The following is a 22,494-nucleotide window of genomic DNA, read 5'->3' as shown; positions in this document are numbered from 1 at the left end:
TGGCGAGAAGTTCATTAGGAGAATGCCGTTCCGCAAGAAGAACGACGCCAGTCTTTGCTTGAATACCTTTGGAACAAAGGTGGTCTTGCCCTCGAGGTATTTCACAAGGCCCCGGAGTTCCGGGTCGGCTCGTTCTCATTCAGCGAAGTCGTAGGCACTTAAGGTTCCAAAGAAGCAGTCACAGTCCTGCTCGTCCTGCGGCGGTGACGTCATTTTCTTTCAAACTAAGCATTACTTTGGCTCGGAACAAGATCTACGAGGTTTCTGGAACGCTACTTCAATAATACACGTCGACTGCACCTTATCTGGCAGGTACATCGAGAGGTACAAGAAGTGCCACAACACGTCCCTGGAGACGTACGGCTGCGCTCCCCCCGACCAGCTGTACAAGGACGCCGAGAAGTTCTTCGAGTTCCTCACGCAGAAGTTCATGGACAAGTGCCGCGCAGACAACAAGGCCGGCAACGTAGCCTTGGTATCCCTCCTCACCGACAAGGACGGTGAGTGTGCACCTTTTTTTCAGAAAGGCTCCCCGGGCGCCGCGATAAATCCCCTTGACTGTGATAAATAGGTGTGACCTCCCTAATAATTATACATCATCTCCCCCTACGGGCATCCATGGTGGGATGCGAAAGCATCGCGGGGGGGGGGGGGTGCGCATCGAGTTTCCGTTTCTCTTAGGTGACTTATGAGACGGTGGTTGTCGAGGCGTTTGAATTACCGCCTGCCGACGCTGACGTTTACGCTCGGCTTCCCTAGCCTTCCTCTGCTCCGCGGCGGTGGCGCTGCCGCTGCAACTAGCGCCGACGTTGTTCATGGCGTTTCGCACACCGTTGCACAGAGAGAGAATGACGGACGCACAGCGAATGCGCGCTTTCGCAGCCTTGCAACTTCGAGATTCGTTTGCCGGCGTTGCCGTTTACGTTCAGCTTCGCGAGCGTCCATAGCGCCGTTGCGAAGGAGAGTGTAACGCTTGCTGGCGTTGCCGTTTACGTTCAGCTTCGCGAGCGTTTATAGCGCCGTTGCGAAGGAGAGTGCAACGGGAGCGAGCGCGTGCCGCAGCGCACACCTGTGGCTGAGAGATACGGGAGAGGAGAAACGAAGGGGAGGCAGCGCTCATGCCAACTCCTCGCGCTCACGCGAGGAGAGGGGGAGAGTTGGCGCATGCGCAGTATGGGAGCAACTAGAGGGTCGGCTGCAGGTTTTCACGGATGGATCCGTGATGCCAGATGGGACTGCAGCGGCGGCTTGCGTCGTCCCTGCACGGACCAGCAACAGGCAGTGTAAGCTGCCTTTCCCGGCCAGTTCAGCGGCGGCAGAGCTGGCCGGACTCCACCTGGCAGCTGACCTACTGGCAGAGGACATCCCATCAGAGCCTGTCGCCGTCCTCTGTGACAGCAAGGAAGCACTACAGATCCTGGCCAACCATCGAGACACCGGACTGACCGGAAGCCTCCTGGCGGCCAAGTACCGTGCCCTTGCTGCATCTGGTGCGTCCGTCTCCTTCCACTGGCTGTCCTCCCATGTGGGCATAGCTGGTAACGAGGAGGCAGACGCGCTTGCCAAGGCAGCACACCAGCCTGGCACCCCCATCACCCGGGCCGTCGCGGCTAGGGACTACACGCAGGCCCGTCTCAAGAAGCTCCTGGTCACGGTCCACCCCGACTCAAGGGTGGCCAGTGGACGAGGGCCAAAGCTGCTACCAGAGACGGGCCTCACCAGGAGAGATCGGTCTGCCCTGCTGCGCCTGCGGACCGGCTGTGTGCGGACCGCTGCCCGCCGACATGCGAAGGGTCTCTGCGCCTCCCCAGCCTGCAGCCGCTGCGGCGATCCTGACACCCTCGAGCACTTCCTCTGTGCCTGTCCTGGCTTGGCACAGGAACGCTCGAGGGTCACTATGGCCTACCGGAGTCAGGGCTTACCTGCCTCCACACTCGAACACCTGCTCTTCCGTCGCGTCCCCACCTGCCAGCACTCCGGAGCCTGGTGGAGTTCCTGGACGAGACGGGAATAGCCGCCTACAGATGAGCTGGGAACTTGCCGCCCCTGCCCTTGCTGCCGTCTTGCCTGCTGCTCCGGCCACGGCGAACGAGACACAATGACACCCTACACACCACTATCCTCTTTCATTTCCCCCCCCCCCCCCAAGACGCTGCGCCGTGCTCCCGACTGGGCTGCAGAAACAAGCGTCTCTTCCTCTACATAACCACAAACAACAACAACGGACACTGCCCCGAGCGTACGATGCTTTCGCATCTAAAACTCACTGGCGAGGCAGTGACGTCAGCCTTCGTACTCCCGTGCCACAGTCCAGAAAGGTGTTTCTTCACTCCCGTAAAAAGACCACGCAAGCAAGAAATCCGGAGAGGCCCCACCCAGATGACCGAAGCACAGTAGCCGATCGCTTCCGCGACGAAAGAAATAGTTCCGCTCAAGCACTCTGCAGTGCAGCCGCAATCTTCAACAGAAAACGCATGCATTGTTCGCGTTGTTCGAACGCGTTTTTAGATGCGAAGCATCTCTTGCTCGGAGGTATGTGCCGCGGCATGGTAGTCCGCACTCACACTACGCATGCGCAACTCTCCTCCTTCCCTTTCTCCAACAGCTGCGCGTTACTCTCTCCACTTCTCTCCCAGCAGCTGTTTGCGCTTCTCCTGCGTTCTTGCTTCTGCTCTCGCGGCGCATGCGCTACTCTCCTCCTCTAGTCTCCTCTCCTTCAAGTGGTAGAGCGCTGCGCGCGTTCAGTCCAGCGCTTGCTTCAGTTGACTCCTCTGAAATGCGGGCTCGACATGCCGAAATTCTCTCGCCGCGATGAGCGCCAGCGCATGCGCGTCCCCTCCCCCTCTCTCCCCTCTCCTACGCTGCCTCTCTCTCGCGCGCCTGTAGACTGCGTTCCCCGCTCGCCCTGTGAGAATTAACGGCCAGGCTAAAGGGAAGACACGATGCGCGTAGTGTTCCTCTTCGCGTTCCACGACGCGAGGTCGGTAGCATGCCCGAGGTCGCTAGCATGCCCAATGAACGCCAACGGAACGCGATCGTGCAAGTGCTCCGGCTTCGCATCGCCTCATGGTCCCCTTTAGCAACATATTCAGTGTACCGCATCAAATCCGACGTGGCAGTAACGTGCCGTTGAAACCTGCAATGTTTTGCTTGTCGATCTTTTCGCATTGTCGCGGGTTCGAACCCGTCGGCTGCGGTCGCATTTCGGTGGAGGCGGAATTCTAGAGGCCCGTGTTCGGTGCAGTGTCAGTGCACGTTAAAGAACGCCAGATGGTCGAAATTTCCGAAGGCCTCCACTACGCGGTGTCTCAAAATCATATGGTGGTTTTGGCTCGTTAAACCCGACAAATATTTGTTTTCGCATTAAGTGAAGTTCGTAGATTCCTGTATTCCCCTTTCCTTTTCCCCAATAGGTCGTGGGCCATCGATTAAAACACCAATCAATCAATCAATCAATCAATCAATCAATCAATCAATCAATCAATCAATCAATCAATCAATCAATCAATCAATCAATCAATCAATCAATCAATGTCTCCGTTCTCGCTAAGTCTTTTTGTGCGCCTCACTGCAGGTACTTCGGATGTTGAGAACAGCTGCGACGGGTACAACTTCATCGGACGCTTCTTCCGCTGCTCCAACTCTTTCATGAATGCAACCGGGGGCCTCCAGGACACCTACCTGATTTGCAGGTACTGCAATGATAACGAAAAAAAAGAAAACGTATTTGAACAGGTCCGACGAAGCGTTGGGATCTATAAGTTATGCGAAGCTTCTTTGAAACGTACGCGCATGCGTTCAATTGCTTATGTTTAAATCTGCGCGTACACGCTTGGGCGTGGACATGTCAAGTGTTCCTGCTATTAGCAAGCTGTTCAAATGAGTATGCTTCCACCAAGGTCACTTGCACGGCCGCATAGTGTGTGCTGCTAGAATTACACGCTGTGTGCTGCGATGGGGTCTGCCGTAGAGGAAGAATTCGAATTGAGACTGGCCACTTGTGGCTCCTTAACTCGTATCTAAACATATCTAAGTCAATGGGTGGTAATTCATTTCACCATCATCTAAATGCAGCCGTCTTTGTCGGGAAGCGAACCCGCGTCCTCGATGCCGTGCCGCACCTTAGCCGCTAAGCTGCGGGCGTAGTCGTGGTTGTTAACTTAAAAAGATCAGGATGTACATGACGTCATGACTAAGGGTATGGACGTCAAGATAAGCAAGCATGCTTGTCATCGGCCCTCAAGTTGTGCGAATGCGCATTACAGCGCACTATAACAGAAACGCACATATATGTGTCATAGCGTCGATGTAACCAGAAACAAGAAATCAAGCAATCAGGGCACGGGCGGGAACGCGCGGACGCATGGACGCTTGTTTCCATGGAGACGGCGCGAGTGCCACCACGTGATTCCGCTCTGCCAAAGGAGACGCGCAGACCACCTCGCCTGCCTTCTCTCGTCACCTGCGACGGCGATATAAGCGCCCGCCCGCCTTTGAGTGACGTAGGCAGCAACGTCGCCTTGAGGGGCGCGGTCACACGCGTACTTCGTTCGGTGCATGGTTTTGGTTTCGCCCACTCCGAGATTTGGGGAATGAGCCGTGACGGAGTTTCGCGGGTAATCGAACTGGTTGAAAAGTTGATATAGCTTTTACAAAGGACTAACCACAACTTCCCAATTACGATGAGCGCGCTAAGCTTATTAGTCGAAAATTTAGTGAACAGAATTTCATCTGCTGACATCTGTTCATGGGGATCATAATGATTACTGTAGCGTCGCCGACACCGACTGCTACGAACACGAAGAAAAGGACACGCCAAAGGGGACGACGTGTCTATCCAGCGGCCGTACCATGCCGACGGACAAGACTTACAATTCACCGATAGTTTGCCTGTTACGCACTGACCTTTGGTGAACTCAAGCTGCAGAATTTTCGGCGCCTGCGATCGTGATCGCGAAGAGGCGAGGATGCCGAAACAAACAAACAAACAAACAAACAAACAAACAAACAAACAAACAAACAAACAAACAAACAAACAAACAAACAAACAAACAAACAAACAAACAAACAAACAAACAAACAAAAACGTGTGCCTTATTCTTAATGCATGCAAAAAAACTGCAAGTGGTCAATATTTATCCAGGGCCTCATAACACATCCCGTCTTTTGATAACACACTGCGCGGTATTTCTGTGAACTAAGCTTCATATACATACATCCTAACGCAGGTAAAACGCAGAAAATACTTCTAAAACCGCTAGCCGATTTGAAATAAATGTTTTGTATTTAGCAACATTTCAGTCTATTGACTGTTCGAACCATAGGTCGGCAAAAAATGTGGAGCTCACTCAGACTCACTCATTGAATATATTTTGCCCTTAGGGTTCACTCGGACTCAGACTCACCAAAATTTTCCTCAACCGGACTCACTCGCACTCAGACTTACTCAAATTTTTCTCAACCGGGCTCACTCGGACTCAGACTCATTTAAATATGACTCACTCGGACTCACTCAGACTCACGGCTCGGTCTGAGTGAGTCGACTCATGAGTCCGTTAACGTATAATTAGCTTTTTCGATCAGGATGTCAACGCACTTAAACGCTAATATCGCGCATAATCGTTGCTCTACGAACGCATTTTCATCTCGTACATTCACAAACGAGTTATTAGTGACTGCAATGTAGTAAGGACATTTTTATTGAAAGATATGACTCACACGAGATATTTTTTATCAAGAACTTCCTTTGAAAATTTTTGCCGAGGGGGTGGAGGGACGGGGGCCAAGGCACGCCTCCGATTGAGCTGGCGTATGAACGCTAGTGCGTTGAAGTATCTGTGAGTAGAAGTGAGTATCAACGTGAACCGTCATAAGGCTGATAATAATGCTGAAGTTGAGTAGTTGTCACCATTATTCGGCAAAAAAATTTGGAGCTCACTCAGACTCACTCAAATTTTCCTCAACCGGACTCACTCGGACTCAGACTCACAGCTAGATCTGAGTCTGAGTGAGTCGGAATGAGTCGACTCATGAGTGAGTTCGCCGACCTATGGTTGGAACCAACATACGGGCACGAAATTTTGTACAGAAAGCTTGGAAAATCAGTGAGTTAAAATAAAAGCATTAAGTTTAGAAATTCGTAACTGTGCGCCAAAAACGTCGCAGAGCTATCAAATGCATCGGTTTGAACATATAAGGCGTATAAATTCGAGATATAAATTTCGGACCTGCGTGAAATTGTTAGTGTTCAGGAGGGTATCGCAAAAGTCGTATTCACATATTAATTGTGTAGTTCAGGGCGCCCAATGACACACACACACGCACGCACGCACACGCATACACACACATTGCCTGGTTTAGATGTATTATCAGGTGCGGTTTACATAATTGTCATATGTCTTTCGTTTCCCACTTATGAAGTTGTAAGGTTCATAGTTTCGTTTTTGAACGTTTTTGAAAATGGTGCTGTTTTCAACTGTTATTAAAAAAAAAAATTAAAGCTCTGATGGGTGACGCAGCGAACTCCGCTTCCCACTCAATAACTAGCTTTAGACTTCGTCCTTTAAATGCGACAAATCTAAACGAGTTCGATGCATTGGTTGCCGAGAAAAACTATATCTGCATTCTCGTGTAATTAGGCAGAAGCCCCGACGTTAAAAAAAAAAGAGAAAAAACCCAACGTTCTTTCGAAGCATGCACGGCTTTGAAAAGATGCGAGGTAGACAGTCACGAAGCTTACGGGCAAAGTGTAGAAGTGTGACAACATTTAGACTTTTTTCTTTTAAACTATATATTCTGTAGAAGACGGAAGCAAGGAAGCGTGTGAGTTTGGCGATTAATCTATTCGTCATGAGCTGTAAGCTCTTCATTCTGTGAAATTATTCGTGATGCGTAAAGTTGAGTTGAATGTCGAGATATCGGTTATTGGAAAGGTTCACGTAACATTCATGCGCTCAAGCCGACTTCTCCTTCAGAAAGCTGGTGTATTTCCATGTCTTTAGAAGAGAGCAATTGGGGCAGCTGTACACTATTGGTGCGACGACTGAGGAAACAGCGGAGGTGGTGGCCTTCCCTAACATGTCTGCAACCTTCAACTCGCCTCTCTCCTCCACCATTCGCCTCCGCTAACTGTGCTATACCCTCCATCCTCCTCACCTCCATTTCCCACTCTTTGCTATACTGTACATGGCAATGCTATGCTTTACCGTGAATACTCATCCTCAATTTTCTTTCCCGCCCTCTTGCTAACTATCCTTTGCCCTCCTCCTCACCTTCAGATAATTCCTCCTCACCCTTACTTCCCTTTCCCACCCCTTGATATGCTATACTATTTATGACCACTCTTTATCCTCTGCCCTCTTCTTTTTCCTCCTCACCTTCACATCACTTTTCCTTTCCCACGCTTTAATATACTCTACTTTACATGGATATGTTTTACCCTCTCCCCTCTTTTCCATCCTCACCTTCACTTCCCTTTCCCACCCCATGTTATAGTATACTATGCATGGTCATGCATAGTATATTATATTCTCGATCCCTCCTTCTTATCTTCACTTCCCTTTCCCACCCCCTTGCTAAGGTATAATGTACAGTACGGTCTACTGTTAAAGGGAACACTCGAATGAGCACCCTTCATATTGCTGGCCCCCTAACGGTAAGTGGATGGGGAAACTTCGTGCATGGCACTGTTCTGTCAAAAAGAGTCGCAACTGTCAACCACCAGTAGTCTTATGGAAATCTAAGGCTAACTATGCAAGATAGCGAAATCCGAACATGCCCTGCACGCAAGCGTTCCCTTTAACAGTGGACCCGTCTGTACATGTCAGTGCTATCCTCACCCTCACTTCGCTTTCCCACCCCCTCGCTACACTATACTATTCATTTACTCTCCTCCATTTATCATGCCATTGCATTGCATACGCATGGTCGACTTTCCTCCTCTCTTAGCTTCGCTCTACCCCGCTTTGCCAGTTTTGGGCGGTCGACCAACTAAATAGCTCCGCTGTTAAAAACGAGAATTGAAATAGAGAAAAAGGGCAGCAGAGAGTATCAGCGTCGTACGTGTCATGTTTACTCTATTACACTCTCTAAATTTTCTTTTTCGCCTTACGCGCTAGAAATGGATCACTTATCGAAGATACCACTAATCCAGCTCTCTGCCACAAGTTTCCTTATTGCTACGAAGGGAAACAATGGCACGTAACATTACCACCTCAAGAAGGACAAAAGTAAATACAGGAGTAATTATATGCGTTGTGTTATAGTTGCTCGCCATAGTAAACCATGCTGAAGAGAGGAGCGATATGCAACTCTTAATTTTTTTTTTTTTTTCGATTGTGTACGTTCCAGCTTCACGACAGTACGACGCGTACGCCTTCGCGTCACATCCCAGTGCGCTGTCCTTGTCTTCGGTGGCGGCCAGGCAATCGAAAGGAGGGCAAGATAAATCTAGGAGCAACTACATTCATTACGTCATTTCTTATTGCTCACCGTCGCGACGTAAACCCTGTAGAGCAGGTGTATGGTAATCCTGGACACTTCTTCATCCGACGCTTTCAAGCTTCACGATACTGCGACAGAGTTGTGAGCGTGGACGAAATGTTCTTGGACGGCATCCAAGTTCGCCACGGTGTAAATGTGGCGTAAAGGCTATTAAGAAAAAGATCGGTGACGTCACGTTTGCCATCTTGTTAGGGACGTGATATGGAGAGCGCGGAGCTTGATGGAGAGTACAGAAAGTGTCAACGTAGCTCTATCTGGCAACAATATATACAACAGTTAAATGCTGCGTCTTTTTTTTTTTCCTCCATGGCTGCGTCCGTTCGCGTGCGTTGTTTGTTTTTCGTTTATTTTCCGTTCGTTTTCGTTAGCGTCTCGCCAGTTCGGGCAGTGGCAAGTGTTCCGATGTATTCGTCGGCTTTCTAAGAACGCTGCAGCTGTGGGAACTTAGCGTCGCGCTTAGTTGATCGTGCCGGATCCGAAAGGAGCACTTCGATTCGATACGTCACTGCGCTGATCGCTCTGTGGGAACGCGCGGCGCGGTTGTGGTTCTCAGGGAGCGTGTTGCGAAGACATTCAAGAAGGCGACTCGCACTCTGACTGGAGAGGATGGCGAAAGCGACGATGCGACGGCGCACCGACGCCCTGTACAAACCGCGCAGTCGGCGCAGCAGCCTGAAAGACACTGGAGCCGCGGGTAAAAGCGACCGCGGTCAGCAGCCTCGCATTCTGTGGAAGCAAAAAGCCTGCGCGGACTTGGTGACCAAGTACGTTGAAGAGCTTTCGCGCTACGAGACGTACGGCGATGGCTGCCTGGTGGGTCTCGACTTCGGAACGGCAGTCGCCCAGCAGTCGCCGAGAAGCGGTCGCTCGTTGCGTTCGACCCGAAACCCGGACCCGGACTACGGCGGCAAGCGATCCACGTCTACCGCGGCGTCGTCGCCTGACAAAGCGGCAGAAGCTGCGGACTGGTTCATCGCGCTAAAGCGGCTGCTGGTAAGGAGGTCTTGCGCCCCGAAGCGTCGAACCAGATCGAGCGCCGTTCGCGATCACGCGGAGTCGTCCGCCTCTACCAGGTTCACGCGGGCGATGCACCGCGAGGTAGAAGCTGCCTTGGTGCCGACGCCGCCAGATCAAGTCCTCGTGTCCGCCTTCCGGATCGACATCAAGCGAGCGGACCTGTACACGCTGACCGACGGGCAATGGCTGAACGACGAGATCATAAACTTCTACATGAACCTGATCGTGGCGCGTTCCGGCGAGCGCAAAGGCCTGCCCCGAGTGTACGCCTTCAGCACGTTCTTCGTCCCCAAGCTGATCGCCGCCGGCTACGGGGGCGTCTCGCGTTGGACGCGAAAGGTGGACCTCTTCTCCTTCGACGTCTTGCTCGTTCCCCTGCACATCACCGCGCACTGGTGCCTGGTCGTGGTGGATTTCCGCCAGCGTCGCATCGCCTACTACGACAGCCTCGGGCCGCCGTTCAAGACTCCGCGGTGCCTGAGGCTGATGCGGCTGTACCTGGAGGCCGAGAGTCGGCAGAGGCGCGACCGCGGGCTCGACTGGCGCGGCTGGACGACCAGAGTGGCCGACGTGCCGCTTCAGCAGAACGGCAACGACTGCGGCGTGTTCGTATGCCAGTACGCCGAGTGCCTGACCAGGGACGCGCCCATCTCTTTCGGCCAGGAACACATTCCCTACTTTCGGAGGCGCGTCGCCTACGAGATACTGCACAAGACCATCCTTTCGGCGTGAAGCTATAGAGGTCTGGCAGGAGGGTTGTTGTTCCTTCGTTTCTCTGTTCTTTAAATATCGAGCCTTCGATTTCATACAGCGAAGATTTTCATTGCACGCTGACGTTGTTGTTGACGTTTCGTATGTTGTTATATGTATGGTCGTTTTGTTTTGATTTCGTTAAACGCACGTCTGTGGAGATTCAATGTTGTACTAGTTTCTACGTCCCGAATAAAGCTCTTCACGTTATTTTGGCAACGATTCGATTTGCTATTTAGTCAATGCATGGCGGCCGCGCACTGGTGCCTTAATTTCACTGAGAATTCATGCTGTCGGAAATACCGATAATTTATTTTAACGGAGTTCATTACTACCCGCCACGGTGGTCTAGTGGTTATGGTGCTCGACTGCAGACGCTAAGGTCGCGGCATCGAATCCCGGCCGCGGCGGCCGTATTTTCGATGGAGGCGACGATGCTTGAGGCCCGTGCACTTAGAATTACGTGCACGTTAAAGTGCCGCAGGTGGTCGAAATTTCCGGAGCCCTCCACTACGGCGTCTCTTGTAATCATATCGTGGTTTTGGGACGTTAAACACCAGCGATTATTATTTTACGGAGTTACTGAAGGCTGCGAAGAATAATAGTTTTGTTACCACGTGAGCACTTTCTTGAGTGCGTGACATTTTTTTTAAAAGCATTGAGCTCCCATATTGCGCAGAAAAAAAAGCAGAGCAAAAGAAAAGCAATGACATTCGCAGTTGTTGGTTTTGCATTCCCGGTATAAAATGTAACAAAAAAAAAATGTAGCGATATATCCTTAGATGAAGAATGCGATGCGTTCGTGAACGTTCATTTTGTTCAACTGAAAGCTGTTAACAAGATCATAGGCGTGCGCACGGGGGGGGGGGGGGCGGCCGCGCCCCCCTATTCATCTAAAAGGGGGGAGCAATGTCAGCTCCATACATTGACATAAGTGTGAGGGGGGGGGGACGCTGCGACGAACCTTGAACCTTGGCCCCCGCTGAAGGGGACTGCAGGGGAACCTTTGCCCCCTCCCCCGCGCACGCCTATGAAATGATATATTTAATTGGCAAGTTTCTTAATTTAATTCGACATCAGTTAGAGAAAAAGAATGCTTGAATATCAAATTGAATATTTTCAAATTTTGAAACATATTCAAATATATTTCTGGCAAGGACATTAGTTTGTGTATATCATGTAATTCTGCCAGCAGCCATATCTTGAGTACTGAAGCAATTGAGTACTGTGTGGTACTACATCCCTCGGCATTGTCTAGCATAAATTGGTTTAAAAGCAAACAAACTCGTAACAGCTGGCCAAATTCTGAAGCTAAGAGAAACAAGATTGATTTACATGGTGGGTTAGGTGATTAGATGACTAAATATTAATATATCTCTAATCTCTCTTTTTGTGCTATGTCAGGCTTGTGCAGCCACTAGTTCTCCGTAACCCCTCCTCTTCTTCAGCTTATCTTTTCATTCCCCGATGAGGATGATCGTTACTGGCATGACCTTTGAACGAGGTGGCAACTAGTAGCCACCTAGCGCATTTTTGTCATAATCATGTGCAATTTCATCTCTTTCAGTCCATCATCCTGGAAATCGCGTAATATTTTTACACTGAAGGTGTTAGCCTCCATCCAGTTTGTTTGTATTTCTTGAGTCGTCCTGCAAACTCTTGGGCTGATCCCTGGCCGAGGTGATGAAAGTCTTAAGCACTCTGCCCGTAATAATAATAATAATAATAATAAAATAACATTAATTTAAAAACATAACTAACAACACATAGATGAAGAAAGACAAACGGGTCAGGCACTTACTTGCAACTGAAGAGTTCGTTAAAAGAAACACATATTTTCAAACATGGTTATGTCACGTGCACTCTGAAACCACTGTACAAGCATTTGTATTCCTACTTTTGTGTTGTTGGGCTGTTTTTAGCGTGAAGCTTAACCAACTTACCCAATTCTCCATTCCACTATATATAGTAACAATATACTAATGGTGTACGTGCTTCAGAATAACCCCACCACTACCAGACTGGCTGGTGTATGTCATGAAGTGGAGAATGCAGCACAAGGTTGGGAACGGCTGAAAAGTTGAGGTGGTTGTGGTGTCGGTGTGGCCGCCTGGGACGCCGAAAGAACAAAGTACCGGGTGTACGCCGGGACAGCGGCCCCGTGGCGGACGTAAACGTACGCAGCCAGGTTCTGAGCAAATCACCAATTTTATTAGTGACGATGCATTACATACACTGATATTGCGCCCCCTGGTGGCAAGAAAGCAGGTTTCATAACTGAAACCAAAACCGCTGTACCACACTAGTCTATAAGGATTCATCTTAAAAAAAAGGAAGGCGTGCTAAATGGACACAACGGAAGAAGTCAGGATGACACGAACGCCAATTATCAACTGAAAAGGCACACACCGGCTTACAAGTAGACACAAAAACTTGTCTGCATACTAAACAGACTTATCTTCAGATTTCTGAACATAAAGAGATCGCTAACCAGAGGATCACCATCTAATCTATCCTTACATTGTCGAGAGTGTACGTGCACGCCAAAATTCAATGAATGCACAATTTTGTACCGGCACAGGAATGAAGAAACACGTTTAACTATTGAGGCCTGCCATATCGGTAATAGTGGTAAGTGCATGCACAAGCCAACATTAGATAAATCTGCATAAAGAAAAAAATCAAGTGTCTGAATAGTTATCTGTCACGTAGGCCACCACATTTGCCAGAGTGATGTTTGCCTCTTGCCTCCTGGGCATGCGCAGATAAGTTTTTGTGTCTACCTCTTTTTTTTGCCTGCTGTGTGCCTTTTTCAGTTGTTAGTCAGCATTTGTGGTATCTTGACTTCTCTTGTATCCGTGTTTGCACGCCCTGCCTCTTTACCATGAATACCTATCAACTAGCTCAGCTCTGTCATTTTATGTTAAACATAGGTGCCTTATGCCTACCTGTGAATCCAGCACACGTAGGGGTCTGTGTGTGCCTCTGTGCGCCTTATCAGTTGATAGTTGGCGTTCGTGTCGTCTTGACCTCTTCAGAGCTGTTGTGTCCATGTTTGCATGCCCACCTTCTTTTGAGATGAAAAAGTTTAGCTTCCTTCAGTGTGACCCGCCACAATGGTCTAGTGGTTACGGTGCTTGACCGCTGACCCGAAGGTCGTGGGATCGAATCTCGGCCACGGCGGCCGCATTTCTATGGAGGCGAAATGCTAGAGACCCATGTACTTAGAGTTAGCTGCAAGTTAAAGAACACCGGATAGCCCAAATTTCCGGAGCCCTCCACTACGACGTCCCTCGTAATCATTTTGTGGTTTTGGGACATAAAACACCCCAACAATTATTATATTTTTTATTCCTTCAGTGTGAGCGCTTTGTCGTCTCTGAGAAAAGGTGCTGTCCTTTTGTCATACCGCTTGACACAGAGGAAAGTGAGAGAGCTAGTGTCACTTGACATCAACGCTGAATATGTTGTTCTACGCTCGAAGATTACTCTAGATCGAATTGGAGGCAATTGCTGATGATCACCTCACATGGTCAGATCAAATCCTGCAAACTGCTGGCTGTAATTGTAATAAGCTCACTTTCCCGCTTCGCTTCACTGGACATCCACTTTTTCAGGCCTCATAGAGGCCTCTATTTCACGAATGTGCCAATGTTCGTGACAACTGCGGTTCTTTCAGTCTCTTCCCTGATTTTCTTCCCACAAGTTGTATAAATATCTCTTGCTTATCTGAAGTCCAGCTAACTTTGTTAATGCCATGTGGGAGAGGGTGTGGCATTTAGATTGCACTTGCTGGCGTGAGAGAGGATGTCATTGATACAGTCATTTGTCTCACCCATGACAACATGCTTACAGCTGAGTGTACTCCTTTCTTTATCATATCCCTAATTATTGGCATGAGGAGGGAATAATGTGATACCCTTTTCATGTTGGCACAGCATGCACAAGTTCCCTAAGCAACTTTCTTTGTTCTTTTTTTTTTCTGGTAGTGGCCACAAGATAGATAGATTTGACCCACTCGTCAACATAGGTCGGCAAACTCACTCAGACTCAGAGCTGTGTCTGGGTGAGTCCGGGTGAGTAATATTTTCGTGAGTTTGAGTCCGAGTGAGTGCTGTTGTGAAGACTTTTAGTGAGTGCGAGTCCGAGTTAGTCCGGTTGAGGAAAATTTTGGCGATTCTGAGTCCAAGTGAGCCCTAAGCGCAAAATATATTTCTTTAATGAGTCTGAGTGAGCTCCACAGTCTTTGCCGACTTATGGTCCTGTCTACTCAACTTCAGCATTAATATCACGCTAGTGTCGGCCCACGTGTATACTCGCACATACGTTCATATGCCAGCTCAATATTTATTGATCGGAGGCATTAGTCATGGAGGGGAGGGGGGAAAGAGAGGCCTGGTCCTCCCCCGCCTACTCTTTCACAGGAAGTTCGTAATAAAAATGCATGATGCGAGTCATCTCTTTCAATGTCCTTACTAGATTGCAACCACTGATAGCTCGCATTTGAAGGTACGAGATCAAAAGGTGTTTGAAACGTTTTTTGGAGCTGAAAACTGAGCTACTCTTTATGTATTCATCTTTTAGTTCGTGCAGTGCTCACATGGACGGGGACAAAGATTATGAAATGTACAGGACTTGATTGATACTCAAAATTTTAAGTTTCACGCTCTATCTTAACTTTCACTACACGCAAGTTTCATTTGTGTAATGCAGTCATCAAATGCCATCTGGCACGTTGCTTTTGTGGCTAGTCATGCTAAATGAAGCCCAACTGGTTGGAATTGATGCATAATTTCCAACTGAAGTGTGTCTTGCAGCCTGGGTTTTTCCTTGGTATGGTTGTTAAGCCCACTGTTTTAGCTAAGTGTACGTTGACTTCTGGATGTCCCAAGCTTTTATGGGATATATGAGCAGAGAGGCTACCAATTTATAAATATAACGGGCTATAGTGGATAGAAACTTGCTGAAAGCGAAGCCCATTACAATAACACACCTGCTGATGTACTCGCCAAACTACATTTTTTACTGCAAGTGCCTCCTTCATATTTGCTGACTCTGCCGAATTTTCCCTAATTTTTATGAATTTGGGTTCATTTTACAGCATTAAGAAGGTTGTAGCAAGTTATACAAAGAATGTCTTTGCACAGTAAAGCTGTGCGTCAGGCACGACTTGAGAAGGCAGTGGTGTTTACATGTCAAAGGCAGAAGATGCACATAAGCCTCAACCACTGAGTGCGTGCTCTAGACTTACATTATAAGCAGCACGGACAACATCACTGAGTACAGTAAAAGCTTGTTAATTCGAACTCAAAGGGGACCATAAAAGTGTTCGAAGTAAGCGGAGTTCGAATTAGCGGGCGGACACTAAAATGAATGGACATTGCACCACACTGCGTGGGCAGAACCCGAAGAAGCCACCCCTTGACTCATTTTAATGAATTATGCGCTGCTACACATTTGTGGCAGGTGATATTGTAAATTAAGTTCATGGAGCTCTAACAAACAGAACTAATCGATCAGTCAGTGATTCGCCAGAAACAAGCACCGGCATGCATTCATGTGAGCAGTGAGCCTTAATGTCGAAATATATGGCTCTATTTATGTTCCAAAACGTGTCCATCTACATGGCAGAGTTAACACAATCAAAATTAAAAGTAATAGGTAATTTGCATTTGCTTGCGTTCATGCCATCACTACTCCATGAGCATCGTTTGTAGCTTGCAAGTTGCCCAAGAGCTCGAACGCATCGTCCGAATTCTCCTCTGCTGAGAAATGCTACTGTTTCGTTGTTTTTCATCTCCAGTAAATTTAGTTTGGTTTGCTTTTGCAACACACTGGGATCACTGTGGGCTGACTTCTGCGAGGAGCGATGAACACCAGGGGCTCCCAGTTCGAATTACCGTTGTGGATATCGATGTGTTCGAATTATCGGGAGTTTTCCCCCATAGAAATACACTGGGTTGTGCTGGAACCAGGGCGTCAGTTCGAATTAAGTGTAAGTTCGAATTAACGAGCTTTTACAGTGTTGCCAAAAGTGATCACCTGCCCATTTATCTTGAATGAAATAGGTGACCTCTGTAGCTTGCACCTGACTATCGTATGTGGTTTTGGGTTAGAATAAGGTGTATTGAAACAGTGAGCTTTATTGGTGCATTGAAGGAGGCAAAAACAAACCATTGCCTTTTCAGCAGTTTTTGCAATCGCTGATATGCCTTACAATATCTTCATTTCTCATGGTAATTACAGTAAAAACTAAAAGTTGGGCTAGCTTGTTTTCACTTGAATACATATTGCCAGCTACAATAAAACAGGGACATAAAAAGAGGCACACAATACGATTGCTAGAGTAAAGCAAGTAAAACTTCAGTTTAAGTCAAGCGAGTGTCCTCTGTACATCTCTGTCCCCATTTGATTTCCACTGGTAATATGTATTCAAGTATTCACGATAATTATCTGTAGAGAGAGGGTCAGACCACTATCATGAGTTTTGTTCCAGAGGTTGCTTACGAAGCTCATTGCATCAGTGGCTGGGAAAGATAATCCTATGTTTTTCATACATGTGCTACATTGCGTGCAAAGAGGTACTGTGCGGACTTCACACACATGTTCGAATATATGGGAAGACTGCGCAGTAGTTATGGTGTTGTGCTCCTGAGGGTGAGCTCGTAGCTTCGATCCTAGTCTGCATGTGATGAGGGCTGAAGGCAAAAAATGCTCATGTACACATTGGTTTAGGTTCGCATGAAAGTACAGGTGTCCTTTTTCTCAATCATTCAGACTGCAGGATTTTGCAGGCTGTCTCTTCCATATTAGTGAACGGGCTGAATCAAACCACTGAAATTGACATTGGAATTCCCGAGGAAGTTTCTGCACAAATGCAGCACAAAAGTGCGCGAGTGCGGCACCTTGTGACAGGGGTTACAAGAAAGGACAAGTGCATGAGCACCATGTTGCCAGTGCCCAGAGAACTAAGGATGAGGTGCTGTATAGGGCGTGTGACTATGCAGTATTTAGTTGTTCCATCTTATTAAGAGACACAATTCTAGACAGAGTGCTGAGAGTGGAAAAGCCAGATGGACAAACACAAACTAGTTCCTCTGCGTATCACGTTCACTGGCTTCAATCCACCCACTGTTCCTGTGTTGGAGGTCGGCAAAGCCGTGCGATCTTAACAGTAGAGAACTTGTGCATCTTAGCAAGTGCAACAGAACAAACAGGCAAGATAGAGACATGTAAACAGGACTAGCGCCACCGCTCGTCCTGTTTACGTGTCTCTTTGCATGCTAAGATGCACAAGTTCTACACCCACCAACTAGCCCAAATTTATGCGTTAGTCAAGGCAAGGACAATTGTGACAGGGCTAGTTTGTGCCGTTCCATATAGCCATACTAGATGGATTAAGAAAAAGAGGGGGGGGGGATGAACAAGGAGAAGCAGGACTTGTGGCACAATTTCTGCGTTGATTAATACAATAGCCAAGGCAAGGACAATTGTGCCACGAGTCCCTATCATCGCTTGTCCTTGTACCTCCCCCCCCCTCGTTTTCTCAATCCTTCATCTAGTATGGCTATATGAAACAACGCAAACTTGCCCAGTGACATAGGCTATTGCAGTTTATTGCTTCAAAGAACTCAATGTGGTCAAAGTGTATTCAGGGTCCCCAACTGTACAGTACGGCTCATAATTTCAGTGTGGTGGAATGTGGAATGCTGAAATTTTTTATTCATGGGAGGTAAATCTTTGATGAAGCATGTCATTAAATGTTGTAAAACTGAATGACAAGTATGGATCTTGTTTTAATTTGTTTTCCAGTGGAACATGTGATATAATTCGTTCTGTATATGGGCTACTGTTCACGACGAATGCCAATATGCAAACAGTAGCTTCTGCAACAGCAGACGTTGAATCTGTGATGTCAGGAGGATGCAGGAGATGTTTTGCATTCGTCAAAGGAAACAGTGCAAAGAGAGGTATACTACATTAGAATAGAAGCTTGAGCGAGTTGGTAGGGATTCATGCTTGCAAGTTTGTGCGCTTCACTATGTTTGGAACATAAAAGAAAGGAGCAGACAGGACTGCTTCTTCCATCCTGTCTACTCCTTTCATCTATCGTCCAAACATTGTGAAGCGTGCACATTTGCAAGCAAGAGAGGTGCATAAAGAGATAACTATGATGACTGTAATTTTCCCATTTCATTCTTATTCAGGTAACTATGCTTAATCTGGTGTGCTCACATGAGTCACATGCACCATCTTTTTTTTAAGGGCCTTGGCTTTGACTTTGATGCCATTGTATTTTCTTCAGTTGTAATAATGACGATGCGTTCGAACTACCAGACTTTAATTTTTTCTATACAAATTGTATTTCTTGTCCTGGTTATGGAGTGTCATTGTTTGTGGAGGACACCGGTGCGACCCTTTGACAGAACTGACAGTTTGTGCAATTCTTCCTGTAATCTTGAGCAGCATGCTATTTCAGTATGACGTTGTCCACCAAGAGGAACTTGCACAGAATTCTCGGAGTACTGTACTTCTAAACATTCTTATAATATTGCGTGGTAAACAAATTTAACATAGCTTGTAGAAGCGACCTACGTGTTCACATGTTATCCACTATGTAAACAGTGATCTGATGTACCTCTTTGCAAGTTTTGGTCTCACAGGTGTCACGGATTTACTTACAAGGGTCAGCATCACTTCATCCATGCTACTAATCTTAGTCCACAGATGAAAACATTGAAGATACGTGCATTGTTTGGAAGCTTGGTGATCACAATTCCGTATTCTTTTTGTTTTCATCAACATCGCAGAAAACACAAGACAGGATCTGTCCTGAAGGTCAGGAGACTGAAACTAAAACACTTTAGTGTTCTCTAGCACAATGACCACATGGAGGTTCTCACTATTTGGAGACATCTTGGAAGCCCCCTTTTTTTTTGTTGAGACCTTGTTAGGCACCTTTATTCCGTTCCTTGAGATGTATTCCGCAGTGTCGTATTGCCCTTTCAATGACATTTCATCCTCGGTAACGGGAAGAAGTCACAGGGAGAGTGGTCTTAGCTGTGCAGCGGTAGAAGTGTGGTTATGCAACGCCCGGCTGATAATTCGCTGACAATTGTGTAGGTGACAGAGCACCGTCTTGTGTCGGAAGCCACGACGTGAGCTCCTGATGCATCGGTTGCACACGTTGACCCAATATCTGGAGCACTTTCACTTCAAAACTTGTGTTTATCATTGTCCCAGAAAAAAAAATTCTTTATAGATGATCCTATAGTGATCATAGAACACGATCACCACGAACTCTGCTTTCAATTTTTGACAACAGCACCTTCTTTGGACAGGGAGATTCACTTGCACTGGCACCATTTTGAGCTCGGTTCTTTTCTTTCTTTCTTTCTTTTTTCTGTATCATATTTAAAGACCTCTGCCTTCTATCAAGCACTAACTTGTATTAGAAAGCTTTCTATACAAAATGCTTCCATCGTTGTTGACTCATTGCAGCACTTCGCCAGAAATAGTCCTTCAGGTCTCCAATTTGAAGAGGGTTCGAAATTCTTAGTATGAGTTCTGCCCATACATGGTGCATTTAAAATGTTGCAAGCAAAATGTTATTGCAATAAAATATGTGAACAAATGTTTGCAAATGGCACTGCAATAACCCAGGCATCTGAACACTGATCCATGTTCACAATTAACATTGTCGACTGTGACTGTCGTCGACATTCAGCCAGACCGTTGCTTGCCGTGGACGTCTGTTCAGCCATTTGCAAAGGCTTCGTTCCACATGAACACTCTAGATATGCAAAGTGCATGCGCTTTTGATCATATGCGCCCGTGATCGTGTCGAACATCTTCGTAGGAGGCTCTTTAACGCAAGACTTCACCTTGTAGTGCTGTTGCAATGTTCCTCCCATTCATGCCATAATGCAGCAATGAAATTGGGGCACACACAGAGGCATTTATACTCAAGTCACCCTTTCAAAACCAACCGAGCTCACCGTGGTGTTAAGCTGAAGGCTCCTCTCACCCTTCTCCAATGTCAGTTTCCCAATCAAGCGCATGTGTCTGCAACACCACAAACCGTGCCCTTGCCTTTTTTACAGCAGTACACAATATCTGTGCAGTGGCAAATGTACAAAGACCATGACTGACCATTTCTGTGCGAGAGAATGTGGATGCATGCAGCTGCTGTGGAATGGACCCACATGTCGCCAGATTAACACGTTCCAATCCAAAGTGCTTTCACAAGCTTGCAGTTCTAGAGCTTTATTTACTAAGCCAAATAATCTTTACCTCAATATATCTAGTTAATAAATGTACGACCCTTACTTGATGTTAATGCATTTAGCTGGGGCAGTTGGTACTGAATTAATGAATCATAATACTAGCTAACACACACTGCAGACTACACTAGTGTTACAGACTACACTAGCAGTTGTCCTGTGTCGTTTTGTGTAGTCAGTAGTGTCTGTTCACTAGTATTATGGATTCATTAACACACTTCCTGTAGTTGCCTGATGCATTCCTACTGCCTACAGACTACGCGCTACAGACAACACTAGACTACACTAGTGGTTGTCTTGTGTCATTTTGTGTAGTCTGTAGTCAAGGTTCATAGCAACTTCAAAGAAAAAAAATTCAAGGGTTTTCAAGGACTTTCAAGCACCTAAAGAAGAATTTTCAAGGACTTGAAGTAACACCTGTTGAGATTGTAGAAAAAGGAAACACCAGCTTTCACAGCATGAAGCACATCTTTCATTGCACACAAGCAAAAGCAGGCACTTTTTCACAATTAATAGCAATATAAAGGAGTTTTCACAGTTCCTTTCGTCGCTCATATTTTTGTTCAGTGCAGGTTTTATGGCATTACACTGTTTTCCGCAGGTTTCAGTGTTCTTTTGCTGGTTTGCTTAAACTGGTTCACCTCACAGTATGGATGTGTGCGTGCACCCATGCACACACACAAAATGTACATCACCTGCTTTAGAAATTTTTCAACTTATGTGACGTAATCGCTGCCAATATAACACAAAACTGCAAGAAAGAAACACAAACATGACAACACGGGCAGCACTTCCAACTTACTTTGTGTCATTTTAGGGGCGATTGTGTCACATAGCAAGTACCAACTAGGCCATGAACACATTCACTTGATGAGTATATATGGACACACACTCGCACATTTACAAAGGGGTCGGGCACCCTCCCCTCCCCACTGCCACAAAATAAAATCCTCGTTAACTCTCTGTTCAAGAGTAGGCTCGTACGAATATAACTTTCTAGGCTCAAAGTGAACGGCAATTAGTGTCGAATAATTTCGAAGTCAATTCGAACAGTAGTAGGATTTTAATAGTAGTAGAATACAAATTATATGTGGGAAAAAGACTTTTAAAATCTCTCATGCTTAGTCAATGTAAGACGCTAATAAAAAAAAATGACCGAAGTGTGCCTTCGCACTGGTACGGATTTTCCCTGACAAGGTGCTTTCACGGCACAGCAGTCTCGTTGTGCAGTGAAACCATCTTTAAGGCAGGTTACATGTGGTAGAATGTCTATTCATTATTTTTAAATACTCTCAAACTTTAAATTAAATGTCATAGCGAATTCAACAACTGTAATATGTGCTCAGTTATTTGCACAGAACTATCCCTAAAGCAATGGCTAAAAATTGGCTCAACAAAAGTGTATTTTAAAGGAATACTGACACAAAATTTCGAAGGCGAGATAATGAGTGAAACAGATGTACTATGTGGAACCATACACAACGTCTACGAAATATCAAGGGCTAATATAGCCTAGAACATATTTAAAATTACGTTTAACGTGCATGCCGCGCGACTGAGCGAGATGCGGGCCCCTCGCGACCTGACCTGCCCACTTTCTAGTTCTTACCTCCTGCCGCTAGGGACGTAACCTACGAGCGTTGTGGCACTAGTCAGCACCTGTTCGCTGACGTCAGCTTTAACGCTCGTGGTGAAATTTCACCAGCGCAGAGCGCTCATATTATGGAATTATTATGCATAAATGCAAAATACTTCAGAAATAAAAATACGGAAAGTGAATTAGAACTATTTTTTTGCATTTAAAACGACACAGCCGTCCTACACTATGCAAGTCTACGGCTTTTCACGTTAGTCAACCAGTGCGCAGTAAATACTTAACCACAACTAATAGCTTACTTGACCGTTGGTCTAAGTTTGCAGAAACAGTCACATAATGCCTGCA

The 22,494-nt window shown here is 46.8% G+C and overlaps 1 protein-coding gene across 3 annotated transcripts in view; it reads left to right on the top strand.

Annotated features, from left to right (window-relative positions):
- The window catches only part of LOC119372181 (uncharacterized), a 132,539-nt gene that overhangs the window by 29,448 nt on the left and 80,597 nt on the right, over window positions 1–22,494 (top strand). For all 3 annotated transcript variants that reach the window (XM_049419567.1, XM_049419566.1, XM_037642640.2), the window contains exons 5-6: window positions 313–500; window positions 3,575–3,692. In XM_049419567.1, the coding sequence (XP_049275524.1) occupies window positions 313–500; window positions 3,575–3,692 (306 nt within the window). The remainder of the gene's footprint in view (window positions 1–312; window positions 501–3,574; window positions 3,693–22,494) is intronic.

Source organism: Rhipicephalus sanguineus, chromosome 10 (genome assembly GCF_013339695.2).
Source record: "Rhipicephalus sanguineus isolate Rsan-2018 chromosome 10, BIME_Rsan_1.4, whole genome shotgun sequence".
NCBI lineage: Eukaryota > Metazoa > Arthropoda > Arachnida > Ixodida > Ixodidae > Rhipicephalus > Rhipicephalus sanguineus.
The sequence above is the reverse complement of the archived record's forward strand: the minus strand, read 5'-3'. Positions and strand labels throughout refer to the sequence as shown.